At 38.5% G+C, this 18,176-nt stretch overlaps 1 protein-coding gene across 1 annotated transcript in view; it reads left to right on the forward strand.

The window, feature by feature from the left end:
* The window catches only part of si:ch211-250c4.3 (uncharacterized protein LOC100535981 homolog), a gene marked incomplete in the record, with an annotated part of 39,520 nt that overhangs the window by 9,405 nt on the left and 11,939 nt on the right, over window positions 1-18,176 (forward strand). Inside the window, 2 exon segments of the mRNA XM_035664128.1 lie at window positions 3,873-4,687; window positions 15,148-15,309. Coding sequence (XP_035520021.1) covers window positions 3,873-4,687; window positions 15,148-15,309 — 977 coding nt within the window.

The following is an 18,176-nucleotide window of genomic DNA, read 5'->3' on the forward strand; positions in this document are numbered from 1 at the left end:
CTGGGCTGGCTCCTTTAGATGTTTTTTGGCAAAGTCTAATCTGGCCTTTCTATTTTTGAGGCTGATTAATGGTTTGCACCTTGTGGTGAACCCTCTGTATTTGCTCTCATGAAGTCTTCTCTTTATGGTAGACTTAGATACTGATACACCTACTTCCTAGTGAGTGTTCTTCACTTGGGTGGATGTTGTAAAGGGGTTTTTCTTCACCATAGAAGGGATCCTGCGATCATCCGCCACTGTCCAGGCCTTTTGAGTTACCGAGCTCACCAGTGCGCTCTTTTTTTCTCAGGATGTACCAAACTGTTGATTTGGCCACTCTCTGATGGATTTCTATTAGATGTAACCAGTTAGCTAATGATTAATGTAGCAGTTAGCTATTGTTTTGCTCCGTAAGAAAATGCTAGCTAACTAGCCAGCTGACTAAAGCTTTGTGAACTGAGAGTTTGCAGTTGGTGATAATTTGTATTGATTGTTGCAGTTCCATTAAAATGAATTAATTTGAATTTTTCTCTAAGCCAGGCCCTCAGCCTTTGCCTCTTTAAAACATTCTGGAGATTGTTTGCATTGCTAGTGACTTTGACATCACACTCTGGCCTTGTTGCTTCAGAAGTATTGCTCAAGAGACAGTAAACTCTAATTTAGGCTAACATAGACATAAACACACAATGGGCTTTTCAGTTCACTCAGATACAGTGAGCTCATTGGGAATAACAATAAGCCTCAGTGGTGACCTGCTGAAGCCTTTCACTGCTTTTCCTAGCATTTGGCAAAAACAGGAAGTGAGTTTTCTAGCCTACAAGGAAGACAAGGAGTCAACAGCTTGAGTTGAGCTGATTAAGAAAACATAAAATCTGCATGTAGCAAAAGCAGAGTCTAACAAGAGCTCACCACATCACGGACAACAGTATGTGTAAAGAAAATAAATTGGCAAATTCTTTTAAAATAAATGTAAGGCTCGACTGTAAAATTTTGAAGTGAAAACTGAAGCACAGTAAACATATTCACTGCCTTACTGAGGCCACAGTGTGATTCAGTTAGAGAAAGAGGAGAGTAAACAATGGAATTTTAATTTCTTCCAAAAGGCCATGTTAAATTCTTTTGGAAATCTAATAATAGCTTCTCCTCTACCTGAATGTTTTGTCCAATATGTTACTTAAAATGGAATTGTGACCTGACCTCTACAGTTTTGTGCACTTCTAAATTGTGAAGCATATTTATGGAATAAAATGTACTATAATACAGGAATTAACTATCTCATATCTAATGATTGAAAACTTAAACCAGTAATGAACAAATATTAAATACTTACAATTTTTGGCTTTTTTCTGTAATTGCTGTAACAACGTTTTTAAGTTAAAAAATAATTACCATATGAACTTAGAACGATACAGGGGATACAATTAAATATATTGCGATTTATTTTAATCAAATTTTAGGAAAACTGCCAGTATAAAGAACACACCATGCGTAAAATCTGAGTAAAAAAAGTCAACTTTTTTATGTATATAAATGTATATAACAGTGGGATTTGTATTTCACACAATTGCTGTAACATCTGACATCATAGCACTACTTTTTCTATCTGAGCGTTAGAGTGGAAGAGAGATTACAGTCAACACAAAATGATTTTTTTCTTGTACCCACACTGGCCACACATAGCATGCACTGTGTAAAAATGTTTTGTGTTTTAAAAACGGCAGAGCTCTCTGTTTTTGTGTTGAACCACAGTGGGAGAACACAGACTTTGTTTAACATGGGAAGAGACCTGGTGTTTAGAAGCTGATATGGCACAACCGAACACTCACTATCAGTGTTTTGGCAGATCTGCTCTTATTCAACAACAGGGTTATCAAAACAGTGGTCATTTTCGAGGAGCTGTGGGTGTATTGTTGTTGTGTGCAATACAGTGTTGAGCACTTCACAAAAGGTTTTCTGTGGAAAACCTTTAAACCTTAGATTCCTTTTCTTATTGATTTCATGTACTTGTACTTCATCAAAAGCAGTTTAGATTTTCAGTTGTGCCATGTTACAAACAAAGTTAAAAACCCTCCAATCAGTTCCAGCCAGCTAACTAATTTATTGTGAATCATTCATCATTCTGTGCATGCAGGCCTCCACCCTTCACAATCACAACATCCCCTCTGCCTCATCTAAACCACACAGAAGGAAGTGTGAATGTCCACATACACACATTCACACTGCTGTTATTTCTTTTGCTTTGCTGCCTATTATCAATAAGCCAAAGACTTTCAGTTCTGCTCAGATTCTCACAACATGCTTTGGAGAAAATTCCCCTTCAAGGACTCCGTCAGCCAAAGTTCCCCTCAGAGAGGATAAAAGCGTCGGATTTACCACTTCAAAGAACTTTTAATCTCATATTTGCCTTGGCAAGATCTCCAATTCACCCTGCAGGAAGTCGCCCAACCTCCACTATTGTTAAAGTGTGATCTAGCACTCTGGAATTATATTCTCCCGAAATGGTGCTTAGCTGCAGTTTTATTCAGGCACTTGACTAAACAAATAGAACAACCCCGGCTCAATCAGGGCCCTCCATTTCTCTGGGGAAAGAGGGAACACTTTTTGTCCTCCCTCTTAAAATTCAAAGGTTGGAAGGGAGGAAAAAAATGTCACTTGACTGACAGAGAGACATATCAAATTGCCCACAGTGAGAAACAGGAGAGGACACATATGACTGCTCCCTGTAATGGTCTTAACTGGAGCTTCAGATCAAAGCTGGACAGTCAGGTAGCAGACACTGACAAATTGTACTAGTCCTTTGGTATTTCAGTTAAAGAATGCAGGATTACATAAACAGTAGTCCTAGTTCCCAAGTTTCACTCAAGCATCCAGTCTTATCACTTTTGATATACTTTTTGAGGGTACACATGGGCCATTCTTGATCAAAAGACTGGATACAGTCCAGAACTAGCCAACTGATGTTGACAGGAAGGGTGAAATACCTGCGCTTCTGCAGGCTTTATTTTTGCTCATTAAATGCCCTTAAAATGAATTATAGTAGTACATCAGCTGGGTATTATATAATTTGGCTATCGCTGAAATACCTTAAGTCAAGCAAATCCGTTCCCTGGCAGCTCCAAGCTACACTTTAAATTTGGCTTTGGCTCAGGTATTTCAAGGTCTTTCGTTTCCTTTGAGGCATATCAGAGACATTTTCAGACTGTGTGAAAACACTGCAAACTTCCAGCATAGGTATGCAGATGAGGGAGACTTTTCTCCCAAGAAAAACAACAATATCACTCGGTTCAGCAAGGGCCCAATAATGACAAGGGTATACGTTCAGGTAACAAAGACCTTTAGCAGCTATAAATTAACTCTTGTCTGTTGGGACCATCAACATATAAAAGATGGACATTGTGTCTCAACTTGGTGCCAAAGTCGTACTGATCAGGATTGGTGCTGCAGTATCGACCCATACGCCCTGCTGACTCAATTATGAGCAGGGCTCAGCTATCAATCATGATGAAACCTCCTGTTTATAGCTTCAAATAACAAATTAAAACCAAACTGATCAGAAAAATGAACATAGAGCAGCATGATAAGAATTGCTTAAACCATCTTTGGAAAAAACTTATTTCATGTGTTACATTGATTTTTTTCTTTGGCCCATCTGCTAACATGGAGGCAGCAGGCTTCATGACCTATACTGCAGTCAGCCACCAGGGTAGAATAGAAATGTTTTGGTTTCACTTTTGGAGAGCTGTCATGTCGTCCATCTGTATATATGTCCATTATGTCCATTAGATCAGAAGTTATGCAGTAACAATTAGGCAATTACAAACAGCGTATTATAAAAGGACTTTTTGAGAATGGGCTTCTAGAATAAATCTACATTTTCTTTATCTGTTCAACAGGGAAAGGAGACCGAGATGCAGTGCTGGATAGTGATGTTGTCCTGACAAAAATGAAGCTCTTCAGCAACTTCCAAGAGAGTCTCCTGATAGCCGATGACACCACCTCCACCATTTCCAGCTCTTTCGAGCAGGACATCAAATTGTCTGAGGGGAATTCACACCTTGACGATAAGTCCAAACAGCCCCAGATGGAGTCCGGCTCAGACTACTTGTCTACTATTTTCTCAGACTCTCAGCTGACGAGGTTATACAAGTTTGAGTCGGAGGACTCTGGAGTGGAGCTACCCAGCGGAGCTAACTCTCCATCCACCCCAACAGACTCTGAGCAGAGCTTTGTGGTCCACAGTCGAGAGTCTTCCTGCGACTCCTGCAACTTAAACTCCGATCCTGAAACTCTCACTGATAAACTAGTCACATATGCACAGAGCTCTGAGATAAAACAGGCAGAGGACTTGGTGGATAATAGTCTGAGTACGGCAGTTAATGCTCAGGACGATGTGTTCTTACACTCGGAGCAACTTAGTTCTTCAGCTGCGAGAGTAGAACTGCACATAGATGAGGACATGGACAGGGACCAGTGTATGGCTCCAGGAATCAGCCCTGAAGGAGATGAGGAGATGCCTGGACAGATCGAGGAAAACAGTAGTGTAACTGAAAGGAACTGCTTGGAGCATATGAGGCAATATGGGAAGAAATTGTCAACAGAAGCCTGTGATGTCATGACAGGCAATGACTTTGAGCCAGAGCTTACATGGAGGAGTGCCACCACTGACAGCCTGGAGGAGTACATGGATGAATGCTGTAGGCTCAGTGAGGTAAGAAGATTATAAACTGTATGCAGTACAAACTGTACAGACATTAATTGTAGCTAACCTCATCGGTACCAACAAAGTGTGTGCAGAGTATAGTCTGACTAATAGGATCATTTTTCAGACAGTAATAGTATAATGGTGGTGGGGCTGAGTTATTGTCTGTAAGTCTTTGCATTCAAGTCCCCAGTCAAGTTCCAAGTCCCTAAACTTTGAGTTTTGAGTCCTAAACAAGTCAGGAATGAAAGGTATTGATTCATGACACACGTTTTAAGTAACATACTTTAGTCTTTGGGCTTGGGGGAAGGTATCATGTATTTTCAAATCAAAACACTCAAGTCCAAGTCCAAGTCACGAGTCACTGGCCTTCCAGTCCAAGCCGAGTTGCAAGTACTTTATACTCAAGTTATAAAATTTGTGACTTGATTCTGACTCAAGCCAAAGTTATGTGACTTGAGTCCACCCCTCTGCATTAACAGCATTAACATTTAAGAGGAGCTATAGCCAAGATAAGTAGTAAGCAGGATATTTTACATTTGAAAAATAAACTAGTCTACTCTAACTAATGTAATAGAGACACTGTTTCTAAACTACTGTGAATTTATCCATGCCATTTCTGTACTGTAATTTCATGATACCAAATTATCCATGGGGAATTAGTGTACCTCTAGTGTGTTACTGACTGAGCTCCAAATCCAGTATTTCCTCCTGCTTTCCACTAGATCCTTTTTCCTTTGTTTTCTTATCTCAACGTGTTCATGAACAACATTTTCAAATCCTGCAGGTACATCCTTTCTTCAACTCCTGCTGATTAGGGAAATCATCTTACATCTGCTTGTAAAATTCACTCAGCTTTCATTCTGAACACAGCTTTAGAAATATTCTCTGTCCAAACTAGCCTGTGTAAGCTAGATGTCGTCAGCGTGTGCTGAGTGATTTCAGGATGAAACACTTAATGCAATGTAAACATTGATAACCTTTTACATTCATGTTGGACAATACATTTATCTCTCTGTGCCTGTGTTTAGTGCTTCCAAAACTGTTGTATAAAGACAATTATGGTTCCTCCAGACTTGAGGAAAACCCCCTCTGGGTAAACAATAAGGATATTTCATGTCCTCTGTAATTATCTCTGATTTGAAACTTTTTCCAGCCTCTATGTCACTGGGTAATTGCATCACTGGAACTGAAATACAGTTCACTGAGTCAGGTATATTCTGGAGTGTATCCTTTAAGTCTGATTAACGCATTCTTAAAGTTTCAGATATTCTCTTTAACTGTGCAGCTGATCCAGAATGTAAAAAGCACTGAAGCTGTACCTATGCTTTGACAACTGAGACAGGACAAAAAAAGTAGCTGTACTCATTCACAAGGACCTGCAGGGGCATGTTTCATTCATGTTATAAGAAAAGAAGAGTTATTTTCTTGTTCACATCCAGTGGGCTCTACACAGAGAGCACCTGACAGCTGTGGAAGCTGCAAGGTCATAATCACCTGTTTGATGTTGCTGAAAACACAGTCATACAACACAGCCAGGCCTTGAGGCTGTCTTTCATTACCGGCAGCTATTAGAGTGAGAATCTGATACAGTCTTAAGTTTTCCACATGAATGCCTTCTGTTGTTTCGAAACGACAGTGCTACTAACGGGTTTAAAGCACCTTTTGAGTAACAATCTTCATTACCAAAAGAGAATATAGTTTTAAAGAGTAAGTTAACTAATATGTTAATTAGTATTAGTGACATATATATTGACATCTTTACCATCTTTAAGTTTGAGATACTAAAAATGGCTAAAAGTTTGTTGAAGTCCGAATGATTTAGGTATATATCAATATCAATATTTTAGAAGCTTGGGCTCTAGCCTATTATTTGTGTTAGAACAGGAGTCAGCTATGATAGCATCAGTGCTTTGAGCCAATGCTAACGTCAGAATGCTAACATGCTCACAATGGCAATGCTAATTGTTTCAATTTTGCAGGTAGCTATTTGGTCATAAAGTAAAGTAAGGGACAAATCAAAATTATGACCTCATGATGGCACTTGGTAGAAAGTCAGGGTATCAATTACTAAAAAATGAATTAGTGAGTCAATCTCCATATGGCCCCATATTAAAATGGCCAACTTTACAACAGAAATAAACATGTTTACAGCCTGGTACAAAAAACACTTTTGGTCTCTATAGCTAATTATTCTGTCCAGTGCTGACAAAACTGAGCTTCACAACGGCGCTTCAGAAACATATGGATGACCTCAGGGAGACTACCCCATTTCTATACCAAATTTCATGGCAACCATAAAGTAGTTTAGAATTATATTTCAGTTTGGACCAAAGTTGTGGACTGACCAATAAAATTACCCATCAATGTTAGGAAAGCTAAAAAATATTCCCATTTAGGCAAGGCTCAAGGGTCGTTTACTGAACAATCTATCTACTAAAACCCTCACTTTGAAAACCTGAAAATAACATATAGAAAACACCCAAACAGTGGTATAGATGTGTCTCCATACTTACAACAAATAATTTAAACAGCTAATACAAAACTGCATTTCAAAACATTTCAAAAATATTTTACCACATTCTTCTCATGTCATATCATATCATATTCACTGTGCAATCTATTGCCCATGTGCAACTTTATTTTTGCTGCTACTATTTGTGTGCTGCTACTATTTGTGTTATCTGTCATTTGATTCTTACAGTTTTTCTTGATTTTACATGTTTTTTCTCTTGTACATAGTGTTTATATTTATATTATATGATTTTTTTTTTCCCTGAGTCTTACTATTTTTTAACTGGTTTTTTCTCTATCCACTCTTTGTTGCTGTAACATTGGAATTTCCCCATTGTGGGACAAATAAAGGAATATCTTATTTTATCTTATGTTATCTTATCATGTCTTCCTCAAAGACCTTTCAAAACAACCTCAAGCTCAAAGGCGTTTCTGAAGACAAGGGTTTTATTATTGCCAGCACATTCGGCAAACCAAACCAAGAGAGCCCGCTTGTGCTCAGACTGAGGCAGTGAGGTGGGGAGTGCGTGAGTTATAGTGCGCAGCAGCTTTTTCATGGACCCGCATGTCATGCAGCACCTGTTCATCTGTGCCGTGGGCCTAGAGATTTTTCCAGCGATACTGTTGCTGACCACCAGCCCCTCTCTCATCTGGACCCCCCCTGTGTTGCTTGGCAGCCTACCTGGATGCATCAAATAGGTGTCAAATATCTCAAATTACTCAAATATTTACCTAGATAAAGGCTCTTTGATAGGTCCCTGGGGCCCCTGTGAATTAATGGTGTGTGGCAGTGGCTTTTAGGGGCCCATCATAACAGACTCTAGGGGTGCATTGCTGACAGGGAGTAAGGTGGTGTCACCCCCACCGTCATCATCATCATCACTTGTCACCACAGCTAATAATGTAATTCCTTTCCTGGCTAAATGGGACTCTGCAGTCCGTGGCATAGGGATATTAGATTTTTCTTGCCTCGAACATTAAGGACTTTCTCTGTTTACCCACCTGCCTTTCCTCTCATACTATGTCCCTGTCATTAAATACGACAAGAATAGATTCTATAATCTCTGCAAGTCTTAAGGCTCAGATGTTGGAGATATTATTGCACAGCTGTCATATTTCCATCAGGCAGTAACAGTGACCATATGGACCTGTTTAGCTGCATGTCTGATCTCACACTTGGTATCCATTTCAAAGCATACTTACCTAATCAGCGCATGTGTGAAATGTAATTAAAATAGAAAGCCTGGACGCTTCTGGTTTACTTGAATTCCTCAGCTGCACAACGTAAGTGAGAAGAGCTCAGATGTGCTTCTGCCAGGAAAGGGTTGTTTTCCATCATCATTAAAGCTGCAGTAGGTAACGTGTATAAAAATAACTTAGCATATTTGCTGAAACTTTAACTATATCCTGAATCTGTGAAAAAAATCAGCCTTCTCATAGTGCTACTAATGCTTTTTGCAAAAATCCACCGGGCCTGAATGAAAACAACCAATCAGAGCCAAGAAAGACAGAAAGACACTTGGTTGGGAGCTTGAAGATAGTTGATTGTTGAGTCTCATTTGACGGCCTGGGAATGAGATTCAACAATCAACAATCGTTCTTGGCTCTGATTGGTTGTTGTCATCCAGGCCCGGTGGATTCTTGCAAAAAGCAAATTTTTATAAAAGCTACCTACTGCAGTTTTAAGGATTTTAAGTCCCTGTATAGACAATATATACCAGGTTATTACACCTGATAAAATAAAATAAGTGTATTACATTTTCATCAGTGATTAAGAACTAAAAAATAAGACAAACAGACTAATCAACAAATCATCGCTGATTAAAACCCAAGTTTTAATTACCTAAATTAATAATTGAAAGTTGGTATTGCTGGTTTTAAAGCTTTCCACTGGGTAAATATTTGTAAAACAGAGAAACATAAAGGGTGGCCAATAGCACTGATTTATGAAAAGAAATTGTCATACAAGGTTTCTGCCCGACTATGCAACAAAATTAAGTAATTACTGTTTAAATGCAAAGACTAGTAAGTAGCTCATAAGCAGCATCTTGCATTTCAGTAATGTTAGGTCTTTGCCACTGATGTTAGCTAAACAAGTTAAATATTTCTGTACTAATTTCATGTACAATCCAATGGAAAAATTAGGCAAGAAGTGGCAACAAAACAAAGACATACCATGAAGTTAGAAATGTATATAGTGCGCTCAGATAACGCATACATGTCCGAAATCTCAGGTAAACAGTATCTTCTCTGCTTGCCTCACAAGAGATCTTGGTAACTGTACACATCACCAATGGCGACAAATGTAGCCTCAGAATGTGTAGATGACATTAAAAGAAAGTTCACAAAAAACTAAATAGATTAAAGTCAGGAGCCAAAACCAACACCGGACAGAAGAACAGCTCCAGCACATAGAGTCAGTTCCTGCCTGAGTGCTTTGAAAGATATACTGCAGGGAAGTGAGGCAGAAACACTATCTGTGTGTGTTGAAAAGACTGGTGTCTGGCTGAGAGAAGCAGCGTACGTGATCGTACCTTCCTCCCTATCTAGATGCTCCACACACATCTGGCGCTTCATTCCTTTCCAACACTGTCATGTTTTGGAAATATTTTTTTGGATGCAGCAAAGATAATGGAAACAGTGAGGACCCGGAGAGACCTCAGTTTCCAAAATGATCTTGGCTGTTGTCTCATCGTGCCCTTATTTTAAATGTGAAAAATAAATCAGAAAACCAGATATTGCCCAATTGTTCATAAAAAATAACAGGTAGGCTAGTGCTACTAACCACCATAATCAATAATATGCTCACTTATTTAAGGAACAAACAAACTGACAAATAAATCTAAAATAAAATTAAGTAAAATCAATGGTAAAAAGGTAGGTCTTCAGCTTGGATTTGAAAGTAGTCAACAAGTCTTCATCAATCTATTCCACATTTGAGCAGCATAAAAGCAGCTTCACCACCATTAGTCTTTGACTCTGGAACCAGTCAAGAGGGAATCCAGAAAGCCTGCCAGACCTGAGGTGTCCTGCAGGGGTTCAACTACTGGGTTCAGGAGATCTGATAAGGTATCCTAAACCGTTTGGGGGATTTATGGACAAGCAGTAGAAGAAAACTGGCAGCCGATATAGTGAGATCATGAGAAAACTGGAGGTACATGCCTGAGGCTTTTTTGATCCCTTGGTGCCAACCTTGGCAGCGCAGCATTCTGAGATCAGCTGTCAGCTGTCTGATTGCTGTTTTGGAGCAGACCTGGTGAAGGGTGCAACTGCAGTACTTCAACCTGCTAGAGATTAAATGCATGTACGAGTTTCTCCCCAGATCCATATGATTGACATTAAGTCTCTGATCCTGACTACTAATTTAGGTCTTAATTCAAGGAAGTAACGCTGAGGTTTCTGGCTTGACTTTTCTGTTCAATGACAAGACTATCAAGAGCATTTGGAGCAATGGCAGAATCAAAAGTCAAATAAAAAGACTTTGGTTCCAACACAGGTTTTTATAGTTCTCTATGGTTGTGTGATATTGCTGGGCTATCAATAACTTGAACTGGCTAGGTTGGCAGAAGTATATTTCTTGTAAAGGTCCTGTATGGAATCATTTGGATGTGGTTTTAACAGAGAAAGGTTATAGGCCACAGACTAGAAATGTGGCTTCTAAGCTACCTGTGGCACCTCCGGCTTCAACTAATCAGTTGGTTGGTCAATTACACTTTGCTTCAGACCTGAAATAAATATCTAAATTGATGTCATAAAATTTTGGATACAGAGATGAAATCTTTACTTTTCCAACATTGTAACCAGAAAGGTTAGCTAAAAGGAGACCTAAGTTGTCATATTTTTAAGTAGAGGCCCACTGACCAAGCTGAAGAAGTTGGGAGTGAGAAAGTGATAGGATACCCCAGGAGGAAGTCGTTGGCCTACATTACTTAACCTGCTGCAATACCAGACCCTGGACATCACCTGCTAAACATCCTAGCATGTTAGCATTGTCCATTGTTAGACCGTTAGCATTTAGCTCCCAAATGACAACCTGTGCCTATAAGATAGATAGATAGATAGATAGATAGATAAGATAGATAGAATATGATAGATAGATAAGATAGATAGATAGAAAGATAGATAGATAGTAGATAGACTAGATAGATAGAATAGATTACTTTATTTATCCCCGAGGGAAATTCAGTATCCAGTAGCATACAAAATACAAACATACATTAAATGTACATTAAACATACATTAAACAAAAAAAAAAAAAAAAAAAAAAAAACTAAAATTAAAAACCACTGACCTTAAGAACAGAATAAAAAAAATAAAAAATAATATATATATATATAGAAATATATAAAATAACGGTAAGGCTACACCGTAAAAAATCCAAACAGTAAACAGTGCAAATGGAGTGGAGTGCAAATGGAAGTAAAAACAGGGCAAATGGATGTGCAAATCAGGTGGAAATTTGCATTGTCTATTGTCTATTGTCCTCCCTGCCTTTACTGAGAGCTGTTGTACAGTCTGATGGCCAGGGGGACGAAAAAGTTTTTGAGTCTATATACAGCTTCACAGAGCCACAAGCAGGCTGTAGATTCTTAGGTATAGTAGAATTTGAAAACCTGTAATGTGTCTATATCCAGCAGGTTTTAATACATTTCTATTAGTCAGCTAACTTTTTAAATAAGGAAAACATACAGTAGTGTAGATGTTACATGTGTACCACGGGGTGACACATGAATTTTTCTTCCCATCCTGCCTATTCTCACTTTATTTATTTTCAGTGACTTTCTTCTCAAATAATGATATTTAGGTTTCAGACATGACCTCTATAAATGACACTCAGATGATACGTAACTGATAAACTGCTCCTGGCTCCCTTCCACCCACAAGGCTTCATTTATCTTAATCTTAAAACTAGGGGGGCATGTTGGATTCCTCATCTGAAATCAACCACTAATGTTCACCTTAGACAATATTATATCCAGTGTTTTTAATGACAACACAAGCACACAGTTATAGTACTGTATCGGAGCATTTTCCAAACTCACTTTATTTCTTGTGTCAGATGTGCAGCTTTTTACATCCTTATCATCTCAGTCAGTTCAGTCAGTGTGTAAGACATTTTTTGCCCCTTGACTCATGGGATCAGCAGAAACCCAGAGGAAGTGAGGCAGGGTACGTGTGTTTGTTTGCGTGTTTGTACATTTTAAAATGGGTTTGCGCACGCAAAAGGGGGCATTCCTGAATCCCACTCTCACTTCCCGGCTGTGGATCACTCAGTAGTCTCTGTGGGGCCGTGGATAAGATCAGTCTCAGCCCCTGTCGCAGCCACAACAGCCTCTGATTACAGACCCTCCATCTCATCAGCAACGACCCCTGAGGAAGTGAGGGTCATCTCCTGGAAGTGATACCCTTCCTTATCTTAATTAGCCACCAAAAAAAACTACTAGAGGTCTGGTAGCCTGGATGCAGTAAAGAGGTTCTGAGGAGTCAAAGGATAAGGAAATCCACATCCTAAACATTACATTAACAGCTTGAATGATGTAAACTGCACCTGTGCATCAGTACAGTTTCCATCATGACTTTTAACAAGCTTATAACTCAAGACCTTGCCTCATGGTGTAGATGTGCAGCACTGACTCTGTGGCAAATCTTCATTTTTTTTACTGAACAAAAGCCACAGTCAACATGGTTTTCTGGAACACTGTGCAAAACCTACATGAAAAACCGAACATGCCTTCATGGATTTTCTGAGTAGCTTAACCTATTCTGAAAACAATAATTATGATACAAGTCTAGTTAAGACAGCTCATGACTGTACCAAAGAGTTGTAAATAATGGGAAAAACCAGCAAAAAAGGCCTCAAAGGTAAAGCATCATTATCACCATAGCAATTAACATGCTGCTGTATGGTAGAGCTGCAACGTTTAGTTGGTTAATTGATTAGTTGTCGACTATTAAATTAATTGTCAACTGTTTTGATGATCGATGAACCATGATTTTTAACAACATCAATATTTTCTGCTTTGTTTGGTCCTCTATGACAGAAAACTAAATACCTTTGGTTGAGGACGTCACCTTGGACTTTGGGAAACAGTGATCAACATTTCTCACCATTTTCTCACACTTTATGGACCAAACAACAAATCGATCGAAAATAATTATTAAAATAAACGTTAGTTGCAGCGCTATTGAACGGCATTTTATTAAAATCTATATCTGTATATCTGCAGCCTTTGATAAGATTGTTTATTTGCACACATTGCATTTGTCTGTCTTTAAATGTTAAAATTTAAAGATTGTTATGTTATTTTTGTCCACTTGGGGGCAATGAAACAAGCAGTAAACTTAATATCTGACATTTGATCATCTTATTAGTTGTTCATATTAGTCAGTCCCTCTAAGTTGCGAAGTTACAACAATTAATGCAAATTCACCCAATCCCTATGACTTATACGTAAACTTACAATTTTGTCCAATCACCACAACCTTTCTGAAAATTTGACCAATCATTGTAGTTTCCTGCACAAAACGAGCCATACATCACTTCCTTGTTTCTAGTTGTTAAGATGCTGACATGTGTGGCACAAATGTCTCATATATACCCTCAAAATAGAGGAGTTTTATTCTCACTGGGACAAGTTGCCTTTGATTTTTAATGAATTATACACAAACTATTTTTACAATTTTCACTTTCTTCTGCAATTGTATTGCAAAGAATGCCTAAAACATTACAACATACATTGCAATTTTAGTTACTTTTTTTTGTTACTTTTGTTATTATGAAATCATTTAGGCTGCATTTGAAGTTTTATTTGTGTCCACTTGGGGAAGAGAATAAGTCTAATATTCACTCTCCATCAAACAGTATGTTTATCAAGGCATTTTCACTAAAAAAAAAAAGTGTCTTGTTGGGATGGAAAAACAAGGTTGATGATAGCGGTGAGAATGAACCAAAATCGCAAAGCCAGTAAAATCAAAATAATGAACTAAAAGATGCTGCAACTGCAGAGTTGACTAAATTTCAATAAGTTTGACCCCTAATTATTGATTAGTCCAACTTTAAGATACTGATTTAAGCTCAAAATGTTTGCCCTGTTAGGCCTAGCTATAATTAAACCTATGGCCAGAAGCAATGTTAGACCTATTAGCCCCAGCTCAAAGTTTGATGAATCTCTTATACTATGACACAATGAATGTGTCAAATAGGCTAAAGGCAATAAAAAGTGACCTTGTGCTGTGTGGGAACGGGTTCACGGTCAAGACCCTGTGTGATCTACAGAGGGTTTGTTCATCAGAGGAAATGAGTGATGTCAGTCCTCGAACCTGTTATGGTTGCTTGCCCATTGTTTGGCCAGGGTTTCCATCACAGCTCCCAGTTGCCTGACTGGACTTTGAGTGTCAGCAGCATGGAAAAGAGGGGAAAGACCCCAACCTGAGCTCACATCCTGCTTTTGTTGGGACACTTTTGGGAATGTTGATGATCAGATAAATACTTGCTCAAAATTTCCTTTTTTCATATTGCTGAAAATGTGAACATCTGCACCTTCTGTGGAAGCAGACAAGTAAAGACAACATGTTTTTAGCCTTAACATCCTTTTGTGAGTTCTTAATAATGCTGTAATTTTAAACTCAAACAGAAGTGACTTTAGTTCTGCAGCACCCATTGGAATTTGTTTTCCCAGACGAAAAATGCTACTGTTCTATTTTCCCTGTTGTTGCATGATTGTCTCAGAAGCATTTCCATATTACCATTATTATACAGTGATGTACAAGGTGAATCAATCTTGATGTCTGGCGTGAATATGATTAAATTTAAAAGTACTGTACATCAGCAATGCCAAAATATGCCCTTCCATATCCAATATCATTCATAAGTAAAGTCTAAGAACAACAAATTCCTTTTCTCATAGCTTACTCCTGGTATCATTCACTGACCTGCACAACTTATGTTTGTCCAGGCACAACAGGGGAGTTCCAACCCTCTGGGTTCAGGCCTGGGTTACCTGACACACATCTGCCAACTCATTGAGAAGATCGGCCAGCTTCAGGAGACAAACTTGCAGCTGCAGAGGCAGATCTGCAGCCTGCAGAAGAACAGCAGAATGACAAAGACCAAAGAGGTGTGTGACTGTTTTTCAATGTATTTTTTCTCACAGTGTAGCTCTGTTGCAAGCAAGCAGTACTATTGTACTACAACAACAATACAAGGTTTTATAATAAAATTAAGGTTTTCTGTCCCTTAATGCTACACAACATAGAACAGCAGATAATTAAGAGAATAACATACAAAATAAATAACTGTATATTTAGATACATACATGTATAAAATTCAATGGCAATGGCTGTGCATACACATCTTTAATCTGTATTTTTTTTCTTTGTGTCTGATTGTCACAATTGTTCAAATCGACTGGATCGGGAGATTTTGACTGTGGCAATGGCTGCGCATTCAGACACATATAACAGAATTCTGCCTTTCATATCTGAATATCTAATAATGGCTTTTTAGACCTTTTTCTGACAGTATAATCATCACTCTATTGATGCTATAGGGTTCTCTAAATAGGAGAACCATACGTTTAGGGTGGATTCAGGAATCCTGGACTGACACTAGTGCAGAGAGTTTTGGGCTCAGGGTCCAGAACAGTTCCCCTGGAGCAATGGCTGAAGCCAACAGGGGTCTTGGACTTGAAAGCTTATAAAGCAACCATGCAAAGAGAGAGGAAAAGAAAGGCTCACTGTCATGTATTTAATTCATACAATCACTTTTTTTGTGTGTAAATCTTAATACCTTTACATTCTACTTCTAATTCACATCAAGACTTAAAATATCTGAATATTCATGAGTGATGGATCAAACCGTCTGCTCCTACAAGCCTTTTTGTATGATTCACTGCTGTTATAATCTCATATTCTCATAAAGGCAAGCAGAGGACCAACAAAACTGTAACCATCTAAAGTACCTCAATACCCCAAAAGCAGGGTAGTGTAGACCACTGGGGCAAATTAGGATTGTCAGATATCATTCTAATAGCCTGGATTTAACATCATTAGTACATATGTAGTCCAGAAGTATAGAATCCCTCTTGTAGAACACACAAACGGTGCTTGACTATTCTTAAACCTATTTCCACACAATCTCCCTGAGCTCTTGACCAGAGTCTCTTCAGTTATCTAGGAAGCAATGGAAAGGACATTCCATGGTGTTTTTTTCTCCTTGACTAACTTCATAATACCTCTAACAGCCGTATCCTTTGCTGATGGTTTAAGGGTCATTGGCTCACCATGGTGTCCCCAAAACTCCTGTGTGAGGGCTTACCCCACAGATAGGGTTGTCCATAGTAGCATCTACCTTGTACTCAACCTACATAGGGAGAATTGCACAAATTCATCAATTTCAGTTTTACAAAGAAAAGAAAATGTGCATTGTTTTGAACAGATTACCTACTTCAGAAGTCAAAAAGGATTCTATAATTTGATAAAGAAAATACATTTTGTAGATTTTTGTCAGAGAAATCAAGGAATATTTTTCACCCATAATTTGTTTTCAATCTCATTTTGTTAAAAAAAGAAATGTGACAAAATACCCAGTATCATGACTTGTATCGAATTGTGAGTCAAGTGTATTATTACATCCCTAGTAGAAACATGGTGGACCTGCTCCCTTTGTAGATAAAAACAGCTCATTCTAAGGTAACAATAAGGTAATGAAAACATAGCTATGAATATTATATTCCATTTATGACAATAGATCCCCATGAATGTTACACAGTGGACCTTTCAATTCTAACACACATTTTAGTTGAATGTCTTGCAGTACATTGTATATGTCCTTTGCCTCCATGAAGTAGGACATAAGACTTTGCCAGTTCAATTTGTTTGTACTGGGTCATATTGTGATCTCTTCTAGCGCAGTTGCTATTGTTCAATGCCTGGTGCTCTTATGGAGACCAGGTTCTTGGTGCCGACTAAAAGTTTGGCTTAGCCAGCGTAGATGTTTGCTTGATACTTAAACTCTGGACCACACTGCTTCTTCCTCTACAAGTCGGTTGCATATTGCTTTTGAGGCAGCCATTATAAAAATAAATAAAAACACTGATTTTCATGTCCCTTCTATTGAGTCTGTAGCATTTGGAACCAAAGAATAGATGATTCAGTGAAAAGACACTGGATTTGTTTAGATCTGTAAAATTCTGTGAATACCTAGAGGTCTAACCAAAATAAAAATCATTAGGCAGCGTGCCGTCATCTACCCCCATTACTCTCTAAAAATATGGTTATGTAATAAAGCTAAGAGAGAGGTTCTTTTGTATTGATATCAGGAGGGGAATGTGTGTATGTGGGCTGATGGATGTGTTGTTTTAGAGGCCCATTTGAACCTTTCCTCCACAGTAGGTGAAAGGTAACTTCAGAGCAGGGAAAGAGATTATGTGGCAAAAATCAGGAAATGACTTTATATAATGAGCCACTTGGGTTGCATGATGAGGCTGTACAGGTGGTGTGTGTCTGTACTGTGTACACATACACATGTAAAGTCGTTTTTTTTCTATAGTAAAAACATTATTCCACACAATAGAGCAAGAAAACCGACATCTCATCCCTTTAATCTTGACAATGTGACATTGCAGTCCTAGGCAGCATTTGCGTAGTTTGCACTATTATGGGATTTGACTTGGAAGTGATGTCATCCTGTAATTCCCTTTCAGTTAGCATGGAAGGATGTGACCCATGTTTTGGGAGGACTGTTTTATTGTTCTTTGTTTCACAGAGTCAAAGAATGAACATACAGTATACTGACACACATATACTACACACTGTCATTTTCATCCGAAATAATATATATAATACACTGTATTGGTTCACCCATGATCACTAACAGGAACAGTAAATGAAAAAATTAGAAAGGCGTCTACAAATACAGTGCCTTGCGAAAGTATTCGGCCCCCTTGAACTTTTCAACCTTTTGCCACATTTCAGGCTTCAAACA

Source organism: Morone saxatilis, unplaced genomic scaffold (genome assembly GCF_004916995.1).
Source record: "Morone saxatilis isolate NCDOM2014 unplaced genomic scaffold, NCSU_SB_2.0 Contig19, whole genome shotgun sequence".
NCBI lineage: Eukaryota > Metazoa > Chordata > Actinopteri > Moronidae > Morone > Morone saxatilis.